Source organism: Colletotrichum lupini, chromosome 1 (genome assembly GCF_023278565.1).
Source record: "Colletotrichum lupini chromosome 1, complete sequence".
Lineage (NCBI taxonomy): Eukaryota > Fungi > Ascomycota > Sordariomycetes > Glomerellales > Glomerellaceae > Colletotrichum > Colletotrichum lupini.
Genome location: NC_064672.1, coordinates 5,992,572 through 6,015,100, shown reverse-complemented (window position 1 = coordinate 6,015,100; position 22,529 = coordinate 5,992,572). Strand labels below are relative to the sequence as shown.

Genomic DNA, 22,529 nt, shown 5'->3' with positions numbered 1-22,529 from the left:
AGATCTGCTTGGTTCATGCTCTAGGGGTCAGCTACCCTTTTGGATGGGCAGAAGTGTGTATGGTCCGAGGTAAACAACGGCATGTGAATCACGATGATTGATTCTATGGATCATAAAAAGGCTTCAGTTGCGCCTGCAACAAGCCCTGGTACAGTATCACTATCACCATCACATCTCAACAGCATTGCAACATACCAATACATCCCGGATCAACTTTGACCACAGTCAATACACAACCAGCAAAATGTCTTTCGCCGATCTTTCCAAGAGCTTGAGCGACATCGAGCGCAAGGTCAACAAGTCAATCAAGATTCTCGGCAAGGGCAATGACATGAACTACAAGGATGCCATCAAGCTGGGCACCAAGTCAAACTCAATCGTCAGCACGATCAACAAGGGTATCAAGGACTACTCGGTGAGTTTCCGTTTTCTTTCGTCTCTGTCAAGCGACTGCTGGGATTAACACCTAATTCAATGACAGACCTTCACTCCCTCCGAAGATGAGGCCAAGAAGCTTCTGGGCCAGATGAACACCATCGCCGACCTCACCGAAACTCAGCTTAATGCCATGGTATCGAACCAGGCTCGCTTCGAGAGCTTGAAGGTCGGTGGCCTCGTGAAGAAGAACGTCACCAAGACCGAGGCTGCGGGCAAGGAGCTCTCTGCGGTCATGATTTCCAAGGCCCCTGCTAGCATCAAGGGAGATGCTGAGGCGCTTGAGAAGAGGCGTGAGGCTGCGTTCAGCAAGGCATCTGGAGCTTTTGCTGGGTCCACAGGCGGCGAGGACGAGCAACTCGGAGACGATTCCGACTAAGGGTATACTAGCTCCGAGATTACAATACATAGTGGCTGTGTAAATAAGAGTCTACCCTTTCGCAATTTTGACAATGGCTCGCGCATGGGATTTCCAAGTGCATTTTCATCAATTAGCCCGATGGGTCCGCTATGCGGTGTTGAATTACTACTACCTTGCAGTGATGATGGATTTGAAGATCAATGTCGTCACATGCAACGAAATGCGTGGTTGTTGGCGATAGCACCAACTTGGTGTGACGCAGCGTGAGCCTGGACCACTTTGCGTCACGTCAAGGTCTTTAGACGATACGGTACGGCCCGCGGATCCGAGTGTTAGTAGGACAGGGCAATTCGACTGACTCGAGGTTCAGTTCAGGTCCGCTGCTTTTAATGATCATCAACACAAACCTTCTTGCTCTCAACTAATAGGGTAAAATAGCATCATGCGGCGGGAATACGATAGGCGTGCTCATGGTTGGAATGCATTTTCCTTGAATGCTATTAATAGGTAAGGTAAGCTGACGATATCATTATCGTAGTGGTTCAATTGGAGAAGAAAATATGACCTTGGCTGTCAGGTTCATTGAACTGGCGGAAGAGAAATCAGGTAATAGCTGAAGAATCACAAGTCAAATAGTCAAAGATGACTTCCAAAGATCAAAGCTTCGATAATTGGACATTAGTAGAACTCATTGACCTGATGTTGTGTGGTTGGAGATGTGATGGAAAAAAGAAAAGACAGGGTGCTTGAGCTAACCCAGTAAAGCTTAGGTTCAATCTGGACCTTGGGATCTTCTTGAGAGGAGCACCGGTAAGAGGCACCCAAAAGTAAGGGGCACTCCATTTACCATAGTTAAGCAATTAATAGGCTACATAGGGGCACCCGTGACGGCAGCGACACTTCCAGATTACCAAGCTATGCGCCCAAATAGGTTAAATGGTGTGCCTTGTATTGAAAGCTGGGGTGCTTATTACCGGTGCTCCTTGTATGGCTGGAGCGCGCGCCAAGTCGTGGCTGCCTAGTGAATATCGGGTCTAAGCCGGAGAGGGGTTTGATGGATTCATGTTCCTCCAGAGCCATTGAGGTCATGGCAGCTTCTTATTGACCTCGCCATCAATGCATTCTTGTGCTCAACCACATCGAAATGGAGACCCTTCCTCAAGAATTGGTCGATGATATTGTTTCTTATTTACTACCGCAGCAGCGCCCCGAAGCAACATTGAAGCCTTATGATACCCGCATGAGACCAATTTGGCCCATCGCCCCGATAGCCACAGTCTCGCGCCGACTACAAGCCGCCGTGGAGAAAGCCACGTTCAGATCTTTGAAGATTACCAGCGACGAAGTTCCGAAGTTCATTGAGCTTCTCACTCCGGCTAGGCGATACCATCTGACCAGCTTGATCGTCACCATCACTCTTCCGCCTTACGATGACGCTGCATCCCACAGAGCGGAATCGCCCGAAGAACGGCTTATCAATGACAAGTGCTACAGTAATGGCATAAGAACACTATTCCAAACTCTTCGAGGTTGGGAAGATGAAGATGCCAAGACAATCAGCTGTCCCCTTGCGTTATTTATCAACCACCCAGAATCGCCTTCCGATACGCCATGGCCGACCAAGTATGTTCCTTGGGGTGAGATGTATCCCGAGGAGGACGGGATCTACGAGGGCCGGTTCTTGCATTCTTTCATTGAACTGAGAGAATGTCAACTACTCCCGGATCTGGCGAGAATCAAACAGCTCACAATGATTCAACCAGAGGAGAGGTATGGCTACCGGAACACCTACCCCAAGGTGCCTATACTACTTGCCTCAAAGATGCCAAATTTGGAACGCTTCAAGCTATTCATGAATGACGATGAAAAGAGATTCGACGAAATACGAATCAACAACCGGAACGAAGCGGCGCAGGCTATTCGAGAGCTGTCACTGCCGTTACTGAGGAAAGCCGAATTTGAGTTCTTTCAGAGACGATATCGAAACGAGAGAGCAATGCCGCCAGCGTTGTATGAGCTCGGAGCCCCAGACCCGTTGAGCTCTGCTATCTGCGCATTTTCACAAAATCTCGTAGATCTGAGTGTCACCGGCTCCTTTGACGACTCCCTCCTCAGACCTACGCCGGGCCTGAGCAAGACATCATGGCCCAACCTCAGATTTCTCGACGTTAACATGCACGCCACTTCCCCTTCAGGAACTTGGTACTTCAAAAAGGCAGACGGAAGCCCTGATCACCGGCCCTACACCCATAGCTCCAACACAAACAACGCCCACTCAGATCTGCACAACGAAGAGTTCAGCTTCGTAGAGGAAGCCGCCTACGCGCGTATGACTCCGGTAGAAGTCTTCCGCTGCAAACCTGACGACGCCTACATCGTGCCTTTCATCGATGCGTACGCCAACGCGCTGAAGGTAATGCCTACGCTTACCTCCGCGGCGCTGAACTTCCAGCTCGAGTACGAGGCCGAGGAAGATGAACCCAGCTGGATGTGTATTGCGTACTTTGCGCCCTGTCGCACGGCGCCAAAGCACCCGCCAAGATTGTTGTGCCCGAAATGCAACAGAGGCGTGACACGCCAGCTGGTGAAGTTGTACCTAGACTGGGAGCCAAGCGAGGAGCTGACGGCTAAGCTGCGTGCGATTGGAGACGAGGTTTACGAGGCGCCGATGGTGGAGAAGACAATGGCCCAGTTTATGGATCAGCATGAGTGGGTTGATAACGAAGAGTCTTGATAACGGAAAGAAGTTCCTTCCTTGACTCGCAAGCGAAAGGACTATATGTCCTGGACAATAGCTACTGCCCAGAGGTGATTAGCGCAGCTTCATGGGCCATTGCAAGAACCCGTTAGTCTCCATATAGCAGATGAATGCATCGTATCATCTTCCGCTACGTTTATTGCCGTAATGACTATCGGTTGGTTGAGACCTCAGACCAGATCTCATATATAGATGCGTCCCTCGAGCGTTTAAGGTAGGTGCAGAGTAAGACCCCAACTCATACTTAGGCATGTCATGTCTAATGACAACCCGTGACTGAGTTGATGCAGGTATATTCAACCCTCCTGATGATTCTTAACAGCATTATGACTTCAAGGATTGAAAAGTCTTGCGACAGTAGATTACATGACCTGCAAGCAGGAGCTAGGCGACAGACCAAAACTTGAAAGAATCGAACACGATCACTTCGAGGCGCCATGTCCTTTGTAAGTCAGTTGCCCCAGGCTCCAACCTCACTTCCTTTCTCCATGACCTTTGGTCCTCATACTTACATTAGAAAAGACGCACTCGTTCACAAAAGAGCACTTGAAGTCCCTGCAGAGTCTGAACGGCCGATGTGAGCAAATGCAATCCATAGATAATGACCCATTGGCAGATTTTACTCCAATCATCTGACTGCGCTTAATGCCTCGGAAAAGTCAGTCTATCAAAGAGGTAAGAAGAAAAGCTTCACGGGTGATCAAACACGGGGTGTCTCTGGAGATGGCCCGACATAGAGCCAAGGCCCAAAACAAAAGCGCGCAATAGCAAGTAAGCATATCTGATACATAGGCAAGGAACTGGTGCTATTTTGCCTTCCCTTGCTTGCTGCTTTCTTCAGAGACACGATTTCAAGTCATGTTATAGGGTGCACTATACTCGAGACAAAGATGGGACGGTCAAAAAACTGGAGAATATGGCCCTTCTGGACGGCAGTCTGTGCCTGCTGTGGAGGATGAGGTCCCTTTGGGTGTCGTGTACCAAACAATTTTTGAGAGCATAACATAATCACCCAAATTACTCGCCTATGAGATGAACTATATCTCACTCTGTTCAAGTAGAAACCAATTTGCGGTAAACTCTCGGCAACATTATCGACGCGATGCTTAGTTTTGGTGACTTGATCCCACGTAAGGCTTTCATCACTGTCAAGAAGGGCAGCACAACTTCCATTCATGCGGGTTATTCGGCCCAATCGCCTTGTTACCAAGTATCTTCATAGAATATGTTTTAATTCCAGCCTGAATTGATATTTTCTATGCCGAGAGACCGGTAGGCGCAGCCATATGTCTCGCAATACGTTGAATTCCCACGCTTCATGAGCTCTTCCAAATACCAGTTTCATCAAGGTGGATACACCAAAAATTGGGAGTTAGTTTCGAACATCATCAAGAAGTCACTTTTTTTTTTTGCAAAAGACAAATCAGTTGAGCTTCCTCGAACTATCTACAAGGTGGGTGTGTGGCTTAGAGGTTTAAGGTTTGTAAGACGTGATCCCTGGCGTAGATCGGACTTGGATCTTGTCGTGGGTGCCTACCTCACCCCTAGCGCCGGAATAGCCTCTAGTTCGTCTGGTCGATGAGGAAAGAGTGGGTCTGTGTGAGGTTATACCCAGTCATAGCCGTCACAGAGCACGTCGGGATTTCCCAGAAGGGCAGAGGAGTTATTGGAGCAAGGGGCTTGTGTGGCCAATGGTTATACATATTTACACTTGTCTTGGAGATTTCCAACTTCCAACACCGGATACTAGAATAGAGTTAACAGGAAATAAGTCTGAAGCAGCGTTTTTGACTCTAAGAAAACAAAATACGCCTTTACGAAAGGTCGTTGAGAAACGACTCAGGAGTGAGCCTAGGAAAACTAAGCCATCTAGACTCTCGCGATAGTGAAGAAGTACTCCATGGTGGAATCGATATTGAAGCTGAAATCAACGCTGTGCTCTCGGACACTCATAGTGCCGTCACGAACACAACCCTCAGTGCCTCCACGTCTCCAGCTGAAGGTCCATCGGAATTCTTCGCCAAGGATGTGGAAAAGCGGATTGAGTCGGAGGCGGACGCGGCCACGGAATTGGCCGAGGTTGTCGGTGGTCCATGCTTGGAATTAGACATGACGATTGCCAGTTGCCTGTTCCCAATTGGTTGTAGCTATGCCCCTAGCAGCCTCAATGTTGAGGAAGCGGGACAAGTTGTCGGATCTGACGGGGGGAGGCGGATTGTAGCCTTTGAAACAGATATCGAAAATGGAAGCCTGCTTGTCGATGAGTTCAGCTTGTCGACTTCATCTGCGACGGTGACAGCCGTGTTGGCGACCTCCATCTTGACCAAAGGTCTGTCGGCAGGGAAAGCAAAGGCGCCAATTATGTAGCCAGTGGCGGCAAAGACAACTGCAAGAGATTGATGATGAGTTTTTATAAAGAGTAGACGAACAAGTCTAGTTCTGAAGTTTTGAATGTAAGAATCAAGGGAAAGGGTTGTCAAGGCAGCATGTATGTTTAGCTCGCTCTTCTGTTGGACTGGCAGTGGAAGGTCATCTTTTAGCTATGACTATGCAAACTAGATGTCCGACATCTTAGGCATCCCGTGTGCATTAACAAACTATTCTTTTGAAAGTTCATTTACCAAGGTTCATCATCGATTGAAAGCTTAACTTCTCACATTCAAAGGCTCTCCCTTCGGCAGTCCAAGACTAAGTACAATTCCTAGTACTGCAGCCTTGTCTTTTGAAAGGCATGACTGGAATTGAGCCTCGTATTAATGTAGATATCAATAGACTCAAGTCTAATCTCATTGTCTCTGCAGGGCTGTAGTCTCTCAAGACCGTCGAAATCGAGATTATATATCATCGCACCATACTGAACTCACCTTGACTCACCCGACCAGACGGAGTATTCCGTACTTGGAGAAAACCGACCTCAGACCTACTCTACCTACTTCCTGCGCGGACCATTATATTGCCTTCCTGCTCGGATTGTCGTATTCCCGACTCGAATCTAGCCTAATGTCGAACCCTCACCCATTCTCAACGCACCATCATTTCTGAAGTCCCGGAGTCAGTTTCTTAAAAGATAGTCGGATGACCTGCATCCTCGTTGAAGCCAGTAATCATAACGGCCAGTCCACATTTACTCAGTTCCTCAGATGAACAAATTCTCTGTGTTCAATGTCCTCTATCTATTATAGTTCAGTTAGTCCGTGTCCTTTTCATCCTTTTGACTTGGCAGATGAATGTCGGAACTTGCGGAGGCTCCTTCCTATCCATCTTAGCGAAGGGGGACTGATGCATCACCGGCCTGCTTTTCTAAACCTTCAATAAGAGTAATTTGGATAAAGTTGGGGACAAACAGTAGTAGATAAGATGATCTAGGAGAGGCGGCCTAAAGATGGAAACCCAAAGACACGACGCATTTTTATGAACTGAAAAATGATTTGTGAGATTGAAGTAAGATACAGACGCAGCGAAGGGCCGGCAGCAATCCTTCGTGCAGATATATAAAAGGCCAACCGATTTCTCCCTCTGCTAACCATCTCGCCACTTTAGAGAATGACATTTGAAACTCGCAACCATTCTCTAGCATTACAATACTCGAGTTCTGGAGATGAAGTTCCTTACTCGCGTACTTGCTATCTTTGGCGCTTTAGTGTAAGCTCACTACCTTGGGCTCTTCTCAGAAGTTAACGTTCCTATCCAGTTCTTTCGCTTCGGCAGATCTTCACATTTACTGCGCTTGTCAAGGTGGTACTGACCTCCCCATCCATGTCTACGCAACTCAACGTGTACATGATCAAAACCAGGAGGTTTTGAAGTGGGATACGTTCACCTTATACCGTCCCCGTCTTAATTTGTGGCTGATCAATCTTAGGCCAAGATGCCCCTGGTATATGGCTCGGGCACGCGTCGGGGCTAGGTCCTCGCTTCGGTGGTTCTTTCGTCGAACGCAAGGTCGGCAGAATTGACGGCAAATGGATGTACAATCAACGCCGTCTCTACGGTGGCTTGGATTCCACTTGCTTTGAGTGCTCGCGGGTTCAGATGAACGGCAAGGATAAGATTTGCACCCAGAGCTAAATTGGATCTTTTCGTTGGGACATGGTTAACTATCGAGATCCATTGTAGGTAGAAACAATGGACTGAGTGGGGCAGAGATGTTGTGGGGATGGACAAGTCGATAGATCTTTGGATGGAAGTCTACTCAAGTATCTTAAGAAGAAGCATTGTTTCACGCTCTGAACTACTGACCTCCTGACTGCTAGCCTACGAAGTAATACGATAGAGAACTCAATATTATTAGACTTATATGTTGCTACGAGCAGTCTGCCATTGTCTTGCCGAAAGCTGCCTTGGCTCTCTGCAAAGCCTGCACAAAGTGTGTCTTTTTCCGAAGAGAGATTGTTATTACATTTCGACCTTACCGTTGTGGTTTCCTTCTCTGGCTTAACAGGCGCAAAAAAATGAACTCAACGGGATCAGGCTTTCTCTGAAGATCACACGATACGGTACAAATTCCTAATTACACGGTACGCACAACGTGCGCCAGGAACACGCTGAACTCAACATAGTATTCTCGACACGAAAGTCGCCATGCAACTTAGGATATTACCACGTGCTATAAATCGTGACATTTCTTCCGCAAATCATCTAGTCTGCAGGGTGGCAGTGCCGTGCGTCAGAACAGATGCAGAACTTCTCGGAACTTCTAGAAGAAATGGAATTTCTCATTGGCGGTTAGACGCCGGGGTCATTTCAAGTGGCTCTTCCTCACCTCTTGAAGCAGGGAGATCCGAGATCGGTTTGGTACCATCAATTGCTGGAAACAAGCATGACCTCCTTGCAGAGCAGTAACTTCACAGCACGCAAACCGGAAACCTCAGCATCCTATGCGCTAAAAAAGCTTGGGCTGGACTAAGGAGTTGGGCTCCGTTCATCCCGTCCCGGAACCTGACTCGAGAATGAGCGATACTCGCAGAACATCTCTGAGGTTGTCTGTGGTTGCGATGATAGAGTTCGACAAGATGCGAGAGACCGTCTGGGAACTGGTGTGGACGCCGTCTCAAGTTGCTGGGTCCGTCTGTCCCATCCTAGGCAGCTCTCCCCTGCCGACTTTGAAGCACTGCAGAACCAGTGCTTCGATTTGACTTGAGGTCAGCGACTGTGAGCGGGAACCTGACTCAACTGTCGGCCGCAGCACTGTCGAAGCACTGGGCTGCCGTTTCATCGTGTCTTCTCTTCGCTACTACGACGCGCATCTCTCTAAAATCCCCCCATATTTTTAGCTTTTGGCTACTGTCTTCGGCGTTCGCGGGCGGCCTTTGTATGGAACTCCCTCACCCCTCCGCGACGTTGAAGCCAACGCTCCCGCGTTTCGCAAACCAACTCCTGCCCGCCGACTTCCGCCCATACCGAATCGATGGGACACATCGTAGGGCGGGCGGCAGGGCTTAGTGTCTATTAAGCAGGTTACATTGATGTGGATCTGGCAGTATGCCGGGGTGGGCAGTTCAACCTCGAACTCCCGTCCTCTGGCCAATCGCATCCAACCTTGCATACTGGCGGACCTGGCTCCAAGCAGTCCGGCGACTTTCAGAGAGGGTGGCATACCTTGGAGGAACGGTATTGCTTCTGATATAAAGTTGACTTGACAGACGAGGGGAGGGGATCGTCTCAGTTCTTTCAAGGGCCAAGCCATTCTTTTTCTGACCACAGTCTCCCTGTTCCAACATTCAGACAAGACGCTCTTTCAGTCACCATATATCCCCGCGGCATCCCACACCTCAAAGACCAAGGTTCTTGCGCTTGCCGTCGAACCTGCCACTCCTTCAGTCGACGAACAGTCTGTCAAAGCTCTATCATCAGGTACTCAACTATATCTCTCCTTCTATACGTCGACTTCAGTCACCAGCAAAGCATCCACGCAATGCGCTCTTCAATCCTTTACCTCGCCCTGGCCGGCGTCGCCAGCATCGCGCAAGCCAACCCAATCATCAAACCAGACGCCCAAGTCGACCCCAAAGGCCTCATCACTCGCAGCCTCTCCCACCTCCTCTTCTCCCGCTCCGAACCAACACGCTCCGAGCCGCCCCCAACTAGGAGACAAGCAACGCCGCCTCCCCCTCTGACAAGCAACCCGGCCGCCGCCCCGCCCGGCGGCGGCGGCGCAGTCAACAATGCCAACCGCACCGTCACTCTGACCGTGATCCAAGGCGACACCCTCGGCCAGATCGCGCGCCTCCTCAACTCGGGCATTTGCAACATCGCCAAGCTCAACAACATCCCCAACCCAGATTTCATCGAGATCGATAAGGTCCTGCAGGTACCCATCAACGTCGCCAACCCGGACAACGACTCGTGCCTCAACCGCGGCGGCGTGATCCCGGCCCCGGGACAGAATGCTACTGCTCCTGGGACGCCTCCGGCGGGTGGCAAGGGGAAGGGGAAGGGCAAGAAGGTTAAGCGAAGCGAGGCCCTGTTTTCTGAGAAGAGCCCCCGGGCGCCTTTGCACTAATCCATTCCGCAAGTTGGATTTGGCCGAATCAGGAAAACATTCGCCGGGAGGGCTTACTAACTTGGAAGACGAGGTTTCGGGGTGCGCACCGTGGCTGGATGACACGAGACTTTGGCAGATGGCAGCGGGTCTAGCCTTGGAGTTTTGGCATTATGGCATATTTCAGGTGCGAGATGTGTTTTCGCGTTGTTACTCATTTTTATAATATACCTGGCTGGAACAGGCTGTTCGAACATTGAAAATAGCCCACCAACAAAGTTTCCGTTGCAACTCTGGGTGACAACTTGAACTACTAGGAAACATTGGCGAGAGACGGCGCTCTTGTGTTTTCATGGGATCATGTGACGTCATGCGCCGAGAGTTGCTCATGAGTCAGCAAAGGGGAAGTGTTGGTATCCCTATTACAGGGTAGTTGGTTCGAACCGTAGTTGACGAAGAGATCAATTGAACTATATAAATATCTACGTAGGTATAAAAAGGAGGTTCTAACCGTAGGTTAGGCTAGCTACGATAATCGTAAATAAGGCCCTTAATTAGCCCCTGCGCAGTTAGCTATATACCGCGGTTAAATTAGACTTCTAATTTAATACTAACTTTCTCTTTTTTTTATCGATTTAACTACTACGGTTAGAGGTATAATTCGACCTCGGGCCCGTTTATTAAGTCGTCTCCTTTTCCCTCTTTTCTCTATTCTTTTTATATAACTTATCCCTCTATTCGTACGGTAACTTTTCCGCTACTTATAAATTACTCTAATCCCTTATTTAGTACTATTTTTATAAAAGCGTCTACGAGGTTATCTTTATTATTAATCTAACGGATCTTAAGTATCTCGCGCCTTTTGTACGATTACCTAAGGGCTATAATATCGATTATAAGCCTCTTTTCCTTTATCGTTCCTAATTTAATAAGGTATTTATATAGCGAGTAAGAATCGGTATAAATAACCGTTAGAATAGGTAGAAGGCTAATTCGATTAGTAATCTTCCTTAGTATTATTAAAATCGCGTAGGAGAGATTAACGCCGTTAACTATATTATAGACCTCTAATACTAGTATACTTCTCGTTACCCGCTTACTTTTAATTAACGAGTAATAGATTATATTGCCATATATAGTAAATTCGCTCTCGCCCATACTCTCGTTAGCTAGGATAATAATATACCCCAATTACGAAGTAAGGTCGTTATTATTCGTAAATAACCCATTAACGAAGACGTAGAGCTTATTAATTATAAGGTCGATTGGGTAGTAAACGAGACCTCGATCGAGATTCGTCTATTACTACTTAAGCTGCTTATTAAGTACCTTAATATCTCGTTCGGTTAGATCTATAGCCTACGCTACCCTAGCGTAGTTAAAAGTTACTTCGGGCTAATAAATACTTATAATATATACCCCTTACGTAAGCTTAGCCTTATACCGCTTTTTAATATTAGTTACGTTTAGGTTAACGAAGTTAATCTTCTTACCCTGCCCCTTTTACTAAAAAACGACGGTTTCCCCTTCGATTATAAGAATCCCGCTATTAAATACTAGGGGGGTATTTATTATAAAGACCTCTTTTAGCTTCGTTACGAAGCCCGCTTTCTAAAGCTCCTTATCTTCTTTCTTTATAAAGTTAATATTAGATAGGCCTAATATATCGTCGGTCTATATTCTAACGATCCTAAATTAGTTACCTTCGTACTCCGCGACTAGTAAGTACGGGTCGTACGTAGAGGTAACTATTAATAGTTAATTAATATAAAAATCGTAGTAAGTAGCCTACTAATGGGTGCCCGATTTTGCGAGCCTATATAGTAGCTTAAGCACTTTAATAATCGTGCCTTCTAGGTACTTACTAGCTATTTCTTTTGGTAAATAGGCTAGGATTTTCCTTATGAGCCCTGTAGCCGATTGGGTATATACCTAGGTAATATTATAGCTCTAAATCTCGTATCCCTTCTTCTATAATAATACTATTAGTGCTATTATTAATCGTTAGCTATAGCGCTATATAGTAGGTAATTATATAAGTAGCGTTGCCTTTTTAATATCGCCGTACCCCTAAATTACGTATCTAAACTTCTTATACGGTTAGGGTGTTCCTTTTCTTTTAATTTCACGAACCATTCGCGATTTAAATATATAGAGGTTTATATACTTTTCTAGATCGTAGAGGATAAATTAATAGACCCCTCGATCGCGCAGAGTGTTTATTTCGATAAGATCTAATCCCTTATACGGCTTTTTAGTAGTTATAATTACGCCTTCTTTACGTAGTTTAATTACTAACTCGAAATCGGCTTTCTCTTTTACTATATAAAAAGTATTAATTACCTCGTCGCTAGTAATAAATTACCGCGTTAGTACTTACCGTCGTAGTCTCCCGTAACGTATTAGTACCTTTTTAGTAATTTCCTTTTCCTCGTCGTCTATTAGTACTACTACGACGATTTCGTCGAGGATAATTTCCTATACCTCTACCGCGGGTTATATAGCTTCCCCTAGCTCTTTTTTTTCTTATAGGCTAGAAATTACCTTAATAGGATCTATATAATATAGTCTAATTACTATAATTAATACCTTAAGTAGCTAGTCGCGATCTTTTATAACTACGTAAGAACGCTCGTTAACAAAAATTAATTTATATAACCTAGCCTATTATTAAGTAATTTCGCGCTATACTCGTATATCCGAATTTAAGGGTATATCTAAATTAACCCCTATATCGGGCCTATTGCGCATAGTAATTACTTTATTAACTTATTTTCTTATGCTTACCTCGCGCAGTGCCCGTATTATTTTTTTAACTACTTAAGCTCGCTAGCTTACGTCTAGCGACGGTAGCGAGGCTAAAGTCGTTCTTAAATATGCTCTAAATACTAAAAGCGTCGGTATAAGCCCGTTAGGCCCCATAGTATCGTTATAATATTTAAGTACTATCTAAAAGCATTCGTCGTCGTTAGAATCGGGATTTTCTTTTTTAATAATTTTAAACGCTCTTTTTAATTACTAGTACGCCCTTTTTACTTTTCTAATACTATAGTACGCTTTAATGGGCACGACTTTTAACTATATACCGTAGGCCGTCGCATTTTCTTTAAATTTTACTAACTTAAAACTAGTACTAGTATCGGTTCTAATACCGTCTAGCGGTCCCTAGTATATATCGATCTAGCTTTTTCGTAGAGCTACTTATATTATTTTTACTTATAGATCCCGTAGGAATTGCCCTATTTAGAATAATATAACCTCGTTAATTATATATAAGACCGGTCGACTATTTAAGTAGAAAATATCGATAACGATTTCCTAATTAAAGTTAAGCTTATTACGTAATTTAAATTTAAATTTACGTAGGCTCTGCGCATTTATTTAGTATTAATAATATACTTTCGTTAACTACTCTAGCGCCCCTATTTCGATATTATTATTACCTAAATACTTTAAGAGGTTATATAGCCTCGCAACCGACGGGTAGCTAAATCTCTAGTATAGTTATCTAAGCTTACTTTTCGTTAGGTAATTAATCGACTTCGTGTCGTTAGTAAGCCTTATAAACGCGTACCCCTATCGTCGTTCGACTATTTTAAAGTACTTATAGCTAGAGATTCTGTTCCTCGTATTATTAAATATAATACTTAGTTAATCTATATCTTTTAAATATAAGAGAAATAGGGTATTAACGGGTAGGATATAAAAAGTTATCGTTCCGAAGTGCGTCTCTATTTCTACCGTACCTAAGGCGACGATTTCCTTACCTAGGCCGAAGCTAATCCTTATAATACCTACTATTAACGTATTAAGCGTTACTAGCGCGATTTTCTATAGCGCTTAGAATTGCCCTTTTCTTTTTATTAACTATTACGATACCCTAGTATCTAGGATAATTTTATAGAAATTATCTAGGCCGTACCTTTTGTTCGTATAGAATACCTATACGAGCTTAGTATTTAAGTAATCTAAGTAGTATAAAAAAGACCCCTCTAGCTACCCTTAGAATTGCTTAGTACCCTATCTCTTTTCTTTAGATATTAAGAGAGTAGAATTCTGCGCTATTAGATTCGTCCTTTTACTTACCTCTATATCCGTTATCTAAGGGACCTTCCTTTACTATTTGTAAATAAAAGCCTACTTATTAAGGGCTTTTACTACCTTTTGTTCGTTTAGCCTCGTATATCCTCCCGAGGCTAACGGGGTAAAGAAAGAGTAGTTAATATTATCGACTTCGTTATAATCTAATTCGTTAGTATAGGGGGTAAGATCTTCCTTATCTTCCGAATCTCCTATAGGGTGCGGGTACTTTAGGTTACTAAATTAGCTACTTTCGCTAGGTTCTGTACCCCTAGATCTGCCCTTATATATAACGAGGAATTAGTTAAATCGATAAGGGCTAGTTTTACTATTTACTACCCTCGATTTTTTATATTATTTATACGATTTAGCACGCTCTTCCTTAGAGTAGTTACTTAACTAATATCTATCCTTTTTATAAATAAAACACTACTTCTTCTATTACCCTACTCGCGAGTTAAATCTCTACCTATTTAACGAATCTAGGATTCCCTATTAGCGATTGCCGTACCTAGCTTCTTTTCCTTTCTTATTATACGTTCGGTCGACCTAATATTATTAATAAGGGCCGTCGTACGCTTAGAAATAGGTTTAGCGCGGCATTCTCGCCTTAATATTAAAGCTAGATCTTAGCCTCGAGCAGAGTATTTTGTAGTTTTTAAGTACTTAGTATAGAGTTATTTTTGCTTCTAGAACGCGCTAGACTACGGTATAAAAATATCCGACTTTCTACTTATTAGTCCCCTTATTTAGCTAGGTTTTCGCTAGCTTATTAATTCGATCGATAAGCTCTTCGAGGATTTCTATTCACAATTTACTCTCTATTATCCTAGCTATAGATATAAAAAAAATCGCTCGTAGCTTAGATAGGAGCTCTAGGTTCTTATTATAGGTCTCGAAGCGGCTTCGGATTGCGTTAATTATACTAAGAAAGTCGTTTTAATCGAGATTACGCACCGCTTCGTAATAATAATTAGAGGCTTTGCTTACGAGTACGATATTAACTACTAAATAGTACTAGTATTCCCTAATTCCGACTTTTTCGTAGTAATCGTAAAATATCGTTAGGGTTTTTTATAAGACCTTATACTTCCCCCTAGAGTATAATTTCTCTTTTGGGAAGATCTTTTTAAAGTTTATAAACTACCTCGTATTTACTACTAGATTTTCGGTATTTATATACGATCCCTGCGTCGCTGCGTACTATTAATAACTTCGGGTAGTCTGCTTCCTTTCTTACTAGCTAATTAGTACCGAATTTCGTATTAGTAGCGGCGACGAGCTATAGATCGAAATAGGCAGAATTATTAATTATCGTACTTCTAGTACTATATTTTACCTCTATATATCCTTCTACGACGACAGATTGCCGTTAGTAATTATAAGAAGGAAATCTGGGTCGTTTACCCTTTTTTTAAATTTGTTAAAGTAATTATACGCCCTATCGACTTATACTTAGGTCTATATTACGAATTCCTCTTTTATAATCGTCGCTACTAGGATTTCGTAAGGTTCTTGCGATTATAATTACGCTAGTAGTACCCCTCGCTTATAGAGGAATTTATTAACCGCTTTTATAATTCCTAGGCTTGCGCTTACGAACTATTCGTCTAGCTAATAGCTAAGGTCGTTTGCGATCTTATAGAATAGGGGTTACCCCTATAGCCCCTTTTTTTTATAGACCTTAGTTAAATAGATTAATACTACGTTAATTTACTTACTATTAAGCTAATCCGCGATTCTATATATCTACGTCCCCTAATAGTCCGGGTTAATATTTACTTACTTATAAGGGATTAGGATTCTATTTAGGATCAGGTTTTGTCCTCTTTTTCTTTACCCTAACTTACTAAGGGTCGTGCTCTAGCTTATACTTATATTAATAGTCGCTAGCGTGTTTAATCTTAATAGGGATATGTTTAATCCGCGCGCCGGTCGTAATAAATCCGTGCTTTTACTACCTAACGAATTTATTAGGGTTTAAAAAATTCCCGCTTCCTCTCGCTATCTCGCTACTACTCTCGTTTTTACTATTTTTAATAATTACTACTACCTTTCTAGATCGCTAGTTATCGTACTTACTAGGATCCTCCTTTTTATTTAGTATAAAAGGGTAGGTTCTAGTAGTTCCTTTTAATAATAGTAGTAGTAGACGTTTATATTACCGTAATAAAATATAGTAATTAGTCTTAGGATCTTTACTAGTTACCGATTTCTTAAAATTAGTAATCTTACGCCGTAAGCTAATATAAAAAAAAGCCTTTTAGCGGCCCTTTAAAAGATTCTTTTCTTTTCTCTTAGATCCTCGTCTTTTTAGCCTTTTCTTAGGCTAATAATAACTCTAACGAGAGGTTATAGGACTACTTTAAAGTAGCCGCTTTTTTCTTAAGTTAATCTCCGAGATCCGTAATATTCTTAACTCGATATTATTAAGACCTTTAAATCCCCTCCTCCCTCGTTAGACCGTCCCCTATACTATATTCTTAAGTAATACCCGGGGGGTAGTTAAGGGAGCTATGAGGAGGTTATTTAGATTACGGGCTTAAGGGCGTACTTATAAGATCCCCGTAGTAATAGACTTTTCTATATACCGTAAATCTCTTAGCTTAATAACTCCTATAAGGTTACTTTCGTTACTAAGTAAGAATGTTTACGTTTAGAGATCCCCTTTTTCGATCGCGTAGTACTCTTTTATATTATATTATTAAGCCCGTTCGTTACGCTAGTCGATTAGGTAGGTAGTCGTCGTATAAGGAATTTTTTTTACTAATTTAGTTAGTTAATTTCTAATCGCGGGCCGGCTGCGGGGAACTTATTTAATAAAAAAGGCTACTTAAAGCGACGGTAAAATACTAGTTACCTAAGCGGTTCTATTAACTAGCGTAGTTTAATATAATAAACGTTAACCTCTCGTAAGTAGTAAAGGGCTACGATTACTTAATTCCGTACGGTATTTAAGAATCGCCTCCTTTTTCGTTTACTTCCATAAGGTTAATTAGTACGAATCTCTTATCCCGTACGGTATTAAGAGGTCGTCTCTTCTACGTAGCGAGATACCTTACCGATCTACGATAATAGAATTTAATTACTAATTAGTATTAGTATCCCTATTATAAGGTAGTTAGTTCGAACCGTAGTTAACGAAGAGATTAATTAAACTATATAAATATTTACGTAGGTATAAAAAGGAGGTTCTAACTATAGGTTGGGCTAGCTACGATAATTGTAAATAGGGCCCCTAATTAGCCCCTGCGCAGTCGGCTGTATGCCGCGGTCGAATTAGACTTCCGATCCGATAGGAAGAGTCTAATATCAACCGCCAAGATCTGTATCAATTTCCAAACTGCGACTATTTTCAACAGCGATCCCGCGCTGATATTGAACGGTCAATTGATAAGGGAAGACGAAATCCAGCTGCCATACGTGATATGGCTGTTCCCCAAGACCCAACGTCTCTGTTCCTCTCAAGATATCGTTGATCAAACCACGCAGAGCTATGGCAGTAACAGCATCCTCGCTGGCCTATCATGAGCCATCCATCACCACCATCGCCATCCTCTCCGGCTTCCTCCTGCTCCTCGATTCCGTAAATTACGCTCTCGACAAGCTCGTCTACTGTGGTCTCATTGGTCAGGTATTCCTCGGTATCGCATGGGGAACGCCAGGAGCAAAATGGCTCTCCGAAGAGATGGAGCACTCGATGGTGCAACTGGGATATCTCGGCTTGATTCTGATTGTCTATGAAGGTAAGGTTCATCTTTTGCAATACTCCAGCACTGTGATACTCATAATTTGTCCACAGGAGGTCTCTCCACGTCTTTCAAGTCCCTCAAAGCCAATCTTCTACTCTCAATTGGCGTCGCCGTCACCGGCATCGCTGTCCCCATGGGACTCTCCTTCACCCTGAGCTCTTTGATCGGCGCCACACCGCTACAGGCCTTCGCCGCAGGAGCCGCGCTCTGCTCGACCAGTCTCGGGACAACATTTACGGTTCTAGGCACGAGCGGCCTCACGACCACCCGCATGGGAGTCGTATTGACTAGCGCTGCCATGATGGATGACGTCGTCGGCCTCATCATGGTCCAGGTCGTGTCCAACCTCGGTGGTGGCGGCGGCAGCGATTTCAACGCCGTGACGGTGGTCCGACCGATTCTCGTCTCGTTGGGTTTCGCGACCGTTGTACCGGCGGTGTGTAAGCTCGTCGTGGGCCCGATCACATTGCGCCTGAATATGATAAGAGAGAAGAACCCTGGGTCCAAGGTTGACCAGCTTCTTCGTATGCGTCAGACTGCTCTCGTCATTCATACGTGCTGGTTATTTGGGCTCATTATGGGAGGGGCCTTCGCTGGGACGTCGACCTTACTAGCGGCATATGTCGCGGGCGCCACCATCAGTTGGTGGGACAGCGAGGTGCCTCATCCCATATCTCGCGGAAAGGGAAAGCAGAAAGCATCCATAGTTCAAGGCGGATCTGCTGCAGACAACCAGGAAGCTCTCTCTGCAAATAACCCCGGGCAGTCGAGCTCCGAGATCCCACCTGCAGCTACTCTGATGCCAAGTAATGGCGAATCGGATACCTATAACACAGGTATTGAGATCTACGAACATTACTACAGCAAGGCCGTTGATCACGTGCTGAAGCCTTTCTTCTTCGTAAGTCCCCATGGTGAATATCCTTATATTGATATCAGATGCTAATCCCCACAGGCATCCATCGGCTTCTCCGTACCGATAACGAGGATGTTTACCGGTCCTATTGTTTGGCGTGGAATAGTCTACACCATCCTGATGATGGCTGGCAAACTAATGTGTGGTGTTTGGCTGCTATCTTTTGCCAGTCCGTTGCACACCGTGCAGCGGATCACCAAAAAGGTATCCGGTGTAGGAAAGCAGAAGTCGAAGAAACTCGCACCCGGAACACAATGTGCCGGGACAGCATCGGTTTCGGGAGCAAACAACAGCCAGACTTCTCTGCCAAAGCAGCCGCAGCAGGACCAGGAGCCGCGGCAGGGTGCGCAAGATGGTCAAACGGAAGAGGTGCCGCCTCAGCCGCTCGACTCGCGACAAACCGGAAAAACTCCGAAAAATGCTTCTCCCAAGCCGGAGATGCCGGTTTCCGTGTATCCGGCCTGTATCCTCGCCTTCGCGATGGTCGCTCGTGGTGAGATTGGCTACTTGATCTCTGCACTAGCCGAAAGCACCGGCATCTTCAGCGGCGGGTCAGGCGCACCCGATCAGCCTTCGGAGATGTTCTTGATCGTGACGTGGGCCATCACTTTGTGCACAATCATAGGACCTATATGCGTTGGTCTGCTTGTAAATCGGGTAAAGCGGCTTGAGGCGCTCAGCGGCAAAGGCACGCATGGAGGTGGACGGAACGTTCTTGGTGCCTGGGGTGTGGAGTAGACGGCAAGAGAGACCTTTCGGCGAGCGATAGACAAACAATTCCCACGTTCTTCTTGAAGTTGCCTCCATGTCGGCATACCCCCATCTTGATGCAGTAGATATGTCGGGCTCATCTATAGCCCAAGTCAGTAGCGTCTGAAACCGGTACCAAGACTTTAACATCCTTGACGTTCATGTACGTAGCAGTCGGAATCATGTGTATAGATCGAGCGTGTTCCTCCCGAGTCATGAGCCGTCGACTGCGACTCCTTGCAAGCCCGACTGCTCCCACCACTGCTTCAGCCCGTCCACGTCACACCAGTCAAACTGTCTTGGCTCCTCAAACCACCACCTACTACCGGGTTTGGGCTTGTCGCTGACGTATTTCTTGAGGCAGCCACCATCAAAGCGGTGATTCTTGACACCGACGAGGAGTACAACGCTCCCAATCTTGGGGGTGAAGGCCTCGGCGTCGAGGAAAACGGTCAAGATGACTTGCTTGCTGCTGCTGCTCGGGTCGACGAGTCGAGCAGTCCGTTGCGTGTGATGCGGTGGCATGTGGGACGGCTCGATTTCGGATAGTGAGGCGACGACTGCAAGAACGTTGACAGACCAATTTTGTTTGTAGGGCAAGTTCGGGATGGATCGTAAAGAGGTCAGCTTTAGGGGCGTGTTCGGATCTGTCCAGTCGCGCGGCAAAGCCACGGGACCTCCCTTCTTGGCCTGCACCCTACGTTGAGTTGCTTTTGTCTCCGATACTTGCATAACCTCGAAACCATCTTCGTCTTCATCGTCGGCCTCCGCGATTACCCCGGTTGCCCCAATCGAACGCACGTGTTGCGGTCTCGGGCGTTGTGTCGATGTAGGTATGGAGATCGGTCTTGCTTGTCGTGCCTTTGTCGGAGTTGCGACAGATTCCACATCGCTATCGAAGACGATCTCGTCCTCAACTTCATGTTCTGGGGATATGGCGTCGGGTTCCGTAAGAGCTCTATGCCATCCAACTGTGACTAGATCATGGACGACCAAGTATACCATCTGGCGTGTTCCTCCAGAGCGACCGTCATGCCCGACGAGATCCTGTAGACGAATGGAGAATTCCCCCAAGCGGACGTAGCAGCCGACGCGGACAGCTCTGGTGTCCAGGAAACGATGCATTTCCCCCCGGAGAAGAGCTTGTATACAGAGCTCACCGTCCCCTAGCATTAGTCGTATAGCCCTCCATCGCTTCGACCGTGGCACCGGGAGCGACTCGACGTCTTCAACAAGGAAGATGGAACCAGGGATGCAGTAGCGGGTGCGCAGCAGGTCGTTGATCAAGGGTTTCGGAACAAATGGTTCGGCGTCATTGGCAAATGCTACCTCGGCTGGGCTCGCCGACTTTTCGGGCGTGTTGGGGGACATGTGGACGCGTTCATCGTTTCGCGACGACGCGGCGTGGGAGCTGAGGCCGTGGGCGCAAGTGGTGATGTTTCTGTCAGATTCCTTCGCCAGTGGGGAGATGGAGCAAGGTCACTGACAGGGCCGCGGCGTGGCGGGCATGCCCACTGAAGATTCGCTAATGCAAGTCATTACGTAGCTTTGGGCGACAGCTAGGGATCATACGGCAGACTGCAAGAGGCACTCCGCCAAAACACTTTTTTCATGTGTTAAAGTAGAAATCGTATTTTACGGTTACCCTACTACTTAGAATAAGGTCTAAATTAGTATAATAACTTATAAATAGGGGTTATAGAGATTTATAGCTTAAAAAATACTTTAATTTCGTAATATATTAGACTATATAATAGTATATAATATTATATAATATTATACCCCGATATAAAAGTTTTTCTTCTCTTTATAACTTTATTATAAAAATAACTACTATTTTTTACCTTTTTATAAATAAAAATTACTTTTTACTTAAGTTATTAAACTAATAGCTCGCTTATAAATATTATAATATAGATTTATAATAATTTCTAGTTTTTATATAAGACGTTACCGAACTAATTAACTTTATAATACCTCTTTATAAAGCTATTTTAAAATAACCGATTAATAATAATACTTATATAAGCTCTACCCTTTTTATATAATAAGAACGTATAAACGTATAAGCCTCGATATTAATAAAATCTTTTTTTATAAATTTAAAAGAGCGGGAACGAAGTATTTAGTAAATAAAAAAAAAACCAAAGTAATTATTAATAATTGATATCTCTATTATATTATATAATATATCTTTTTTTAAAAACGAACTCAACGGTTTCTAACTAATAACTTATATTAACGTCTAAGTTATTAAAAAGTTTATTAAAAAAGTTTAGTTTAATTACTTCTTAACGTTTACTTTATATTAAAATATAATATAATTTATTATTTTATATTTTATAATAAACTAGTAAATTCTTTTAATAAAGTAAATAGTATTTCTAATTAATATAAAAAATCCTTATAATATTTTAAAATACTATAAAGTAGCGTACAAAGCTATAAATTTAAAGAGATTCCTTTTTAAAACTACGATTTTATATAAAAAAGATAATTACTAACTTTTTATTATTTTTTAAACTAAAATTAAGTCGTTAGTTATTAAACCTTAGTTAGTAAAAAAAGGAAAAGGTCGTATAAAGCTAATTATAATTAAAACTTTAAGTAAAACGACGTATAGAAATGTTCTAAAAATACGGCTTTTAATAGGTATTAGTATTAAACTAACAATAAAGATTAAAAAGGAATTATTAATTAAGTAAAAAAAGAAGATTATTAAGAAGGAGGTAAAGGCTAAGAAAAAGGTTAAAAAAGATAAAAATAATAAAAAAAAGGAGATTATAATAGTTCGATAAGAAAATAAAGTTTATAATAGTAAATAACTTAGTATACTATAAAGATAAAAACGAGCATTCTCGTTAGTAAATAGTTTAAAATAAACTATAATTATATTTATAATTCCTCTTCGTCTTTACTATTACTCGTAATTACAAAGCTATTTAATATTTTAAAATTAATTCTAAAGTTTTTTAATTTTTACTTAACTTATATAA

General features: G+C 43.9%; 8 protein-coding genes across 8 annotated transcripts; 5 read left to right on the top strand and 3 right to left on the bottom strand.

The window, feature by feature from the left end:
* Positions 1–244: 244 nt before the first annotated feature.
* Positions 245–814, top strand: CLUP02_01792 (uncharacterized protein; the record flags this gene model as incomplete). The annotated part of the gene is made up of 2 exons (XM_049280829.1): positions 245–415; positions 482–814. The coding sequence occupies 2 exons, from the start codon at positions 245–247 to the stop codon at positions 812–814; spliced, it is 504 nt and encodes a 167-aa protein (XP_049136786.1).
* A 1,126-nt stretch (positions 815–1,940) lies between these two features.
* On the top strand, positions 1,941–3,530 carry CLUP02_01791 (uncharacterized protein; the record flags this gene model as incomplete). Its single annotated transcript, XM_049280828.1, has 1 exon — positions 1,941–3,530. The coding sequence occupies one exon, from the start codon at positions 1,941–1,943 to the stop codon at positions 3,528–3,530; it is 1,590 nt and encodes a 529-aa protein (XP_049136785.1).
* Positions 3,531–5,423: 1,893 nt separating this feature from the next.
* CLUP02_01790 (uncharacterized protein) lies at positions 5,424–6,839 on the bottom strand (the record flags this gene model as incomplete). The annotated part of the gene is made up of 4 exons (XM_049280827.1): positions 5,424–5,650; positions 5,740–5,940; positions 6,635–6,707; positions 6,771–6,839. 4 exons carry the CDS (start codon positions 6,837–6,839, stop codon positions 5,424–5,426), a joined length of 570 nt encoding a protein of 189 aa, XP_049136784.1.
* Positions 6,840–6,977: 138 nt separating this feature from the next.
* Positions 6,978–7,622, top strand: CLUP02_01789 (uncharacterized protein; the record flags this gene model as incomplete). The annotated part of the gene is made up of 4 exons (XM_049280826.1): positions 6,978–6,995; positions 7,129–7,196; positions 7,246–7,382; positions 7,417–7,622. 4 exons carry the CDS (start codon positions 6,978–6,980, stop codon positions 7,620–7,622), a joined length of 429 nt encoding a protein of 142 aa, XP_049136783.1.
* A 1,846-nt stretch (positions 7,623–9,468) lies between these two features.
* On the top strand, positions 9,469–10,056 carry CLUP02_01788 (intracellular hyphae protein 1; the record flags this gene model as incomplete). The annotated part of the gene is made up of 1 exon (XM_049280825.1): positions 9,469–10,056. One exon carries the CDS (start codon positions 9,469–9,471, stop codon positions 10,054–10,056), a length of 588 nt encoding a protein of 195 aa, XP_049136782.1.
* A 3,630-nt stretch (positions 10,057–13,686) lies between these two features.
* CLUP02_01787 (uncharacterized protein) lies at positions 13,687–13,845 on the bottom strand (the record flags this gene model as incomplete). The annotated part of the gene is made up of 1 exon (XM_049280824.1): positions 13,687–13,845. A coding segment is annotated over one exon (159 nt), but the record flags the coding sequence as incomplete, so codon positions are not given.
* A 3,766-nt stretch (positions 13,846–17,611) lies between these two features.
* Positions 17,612–19,521, top strand: CLUP02_01786 (sodium/hydrogen exchanger family protein; the record flags this gene model as incomplete). Its single annotated transcript, XM_049280823.1, has 3 exons — positions 17,612–17,861; positions 17,918–18,768; positions 18,823–19,521. The coding sequence occupies 3 exons, from the start codon at positions 17,612–17,614 to the stop codon at positions 19,519–19,521; spliced, it is 1,800 nt and encodes a 599-aa protein (XP_049136780.1).
* A 225-nt stretch (positions 19,522–19,746) lies between these two features.
* On the bottom strand, positions 19,747–20,904 carry CLUP02_01785 (uncharacterized protein; the record flags this gene model as incomplete). Its single annotated transcript, XM_049280822.1, has 1 exon — positions 19,747–20,904. The coding sequence occupies one exon, from the start codon at positions 20,902–20,904 to the stop codon at positions 19,747–19,749; it is 1,158 nt and encodes a 385-aa protein (XP_049136779.1).
* Positions 20,905–22,529: the final 1,625 nt, after the last annotated feature.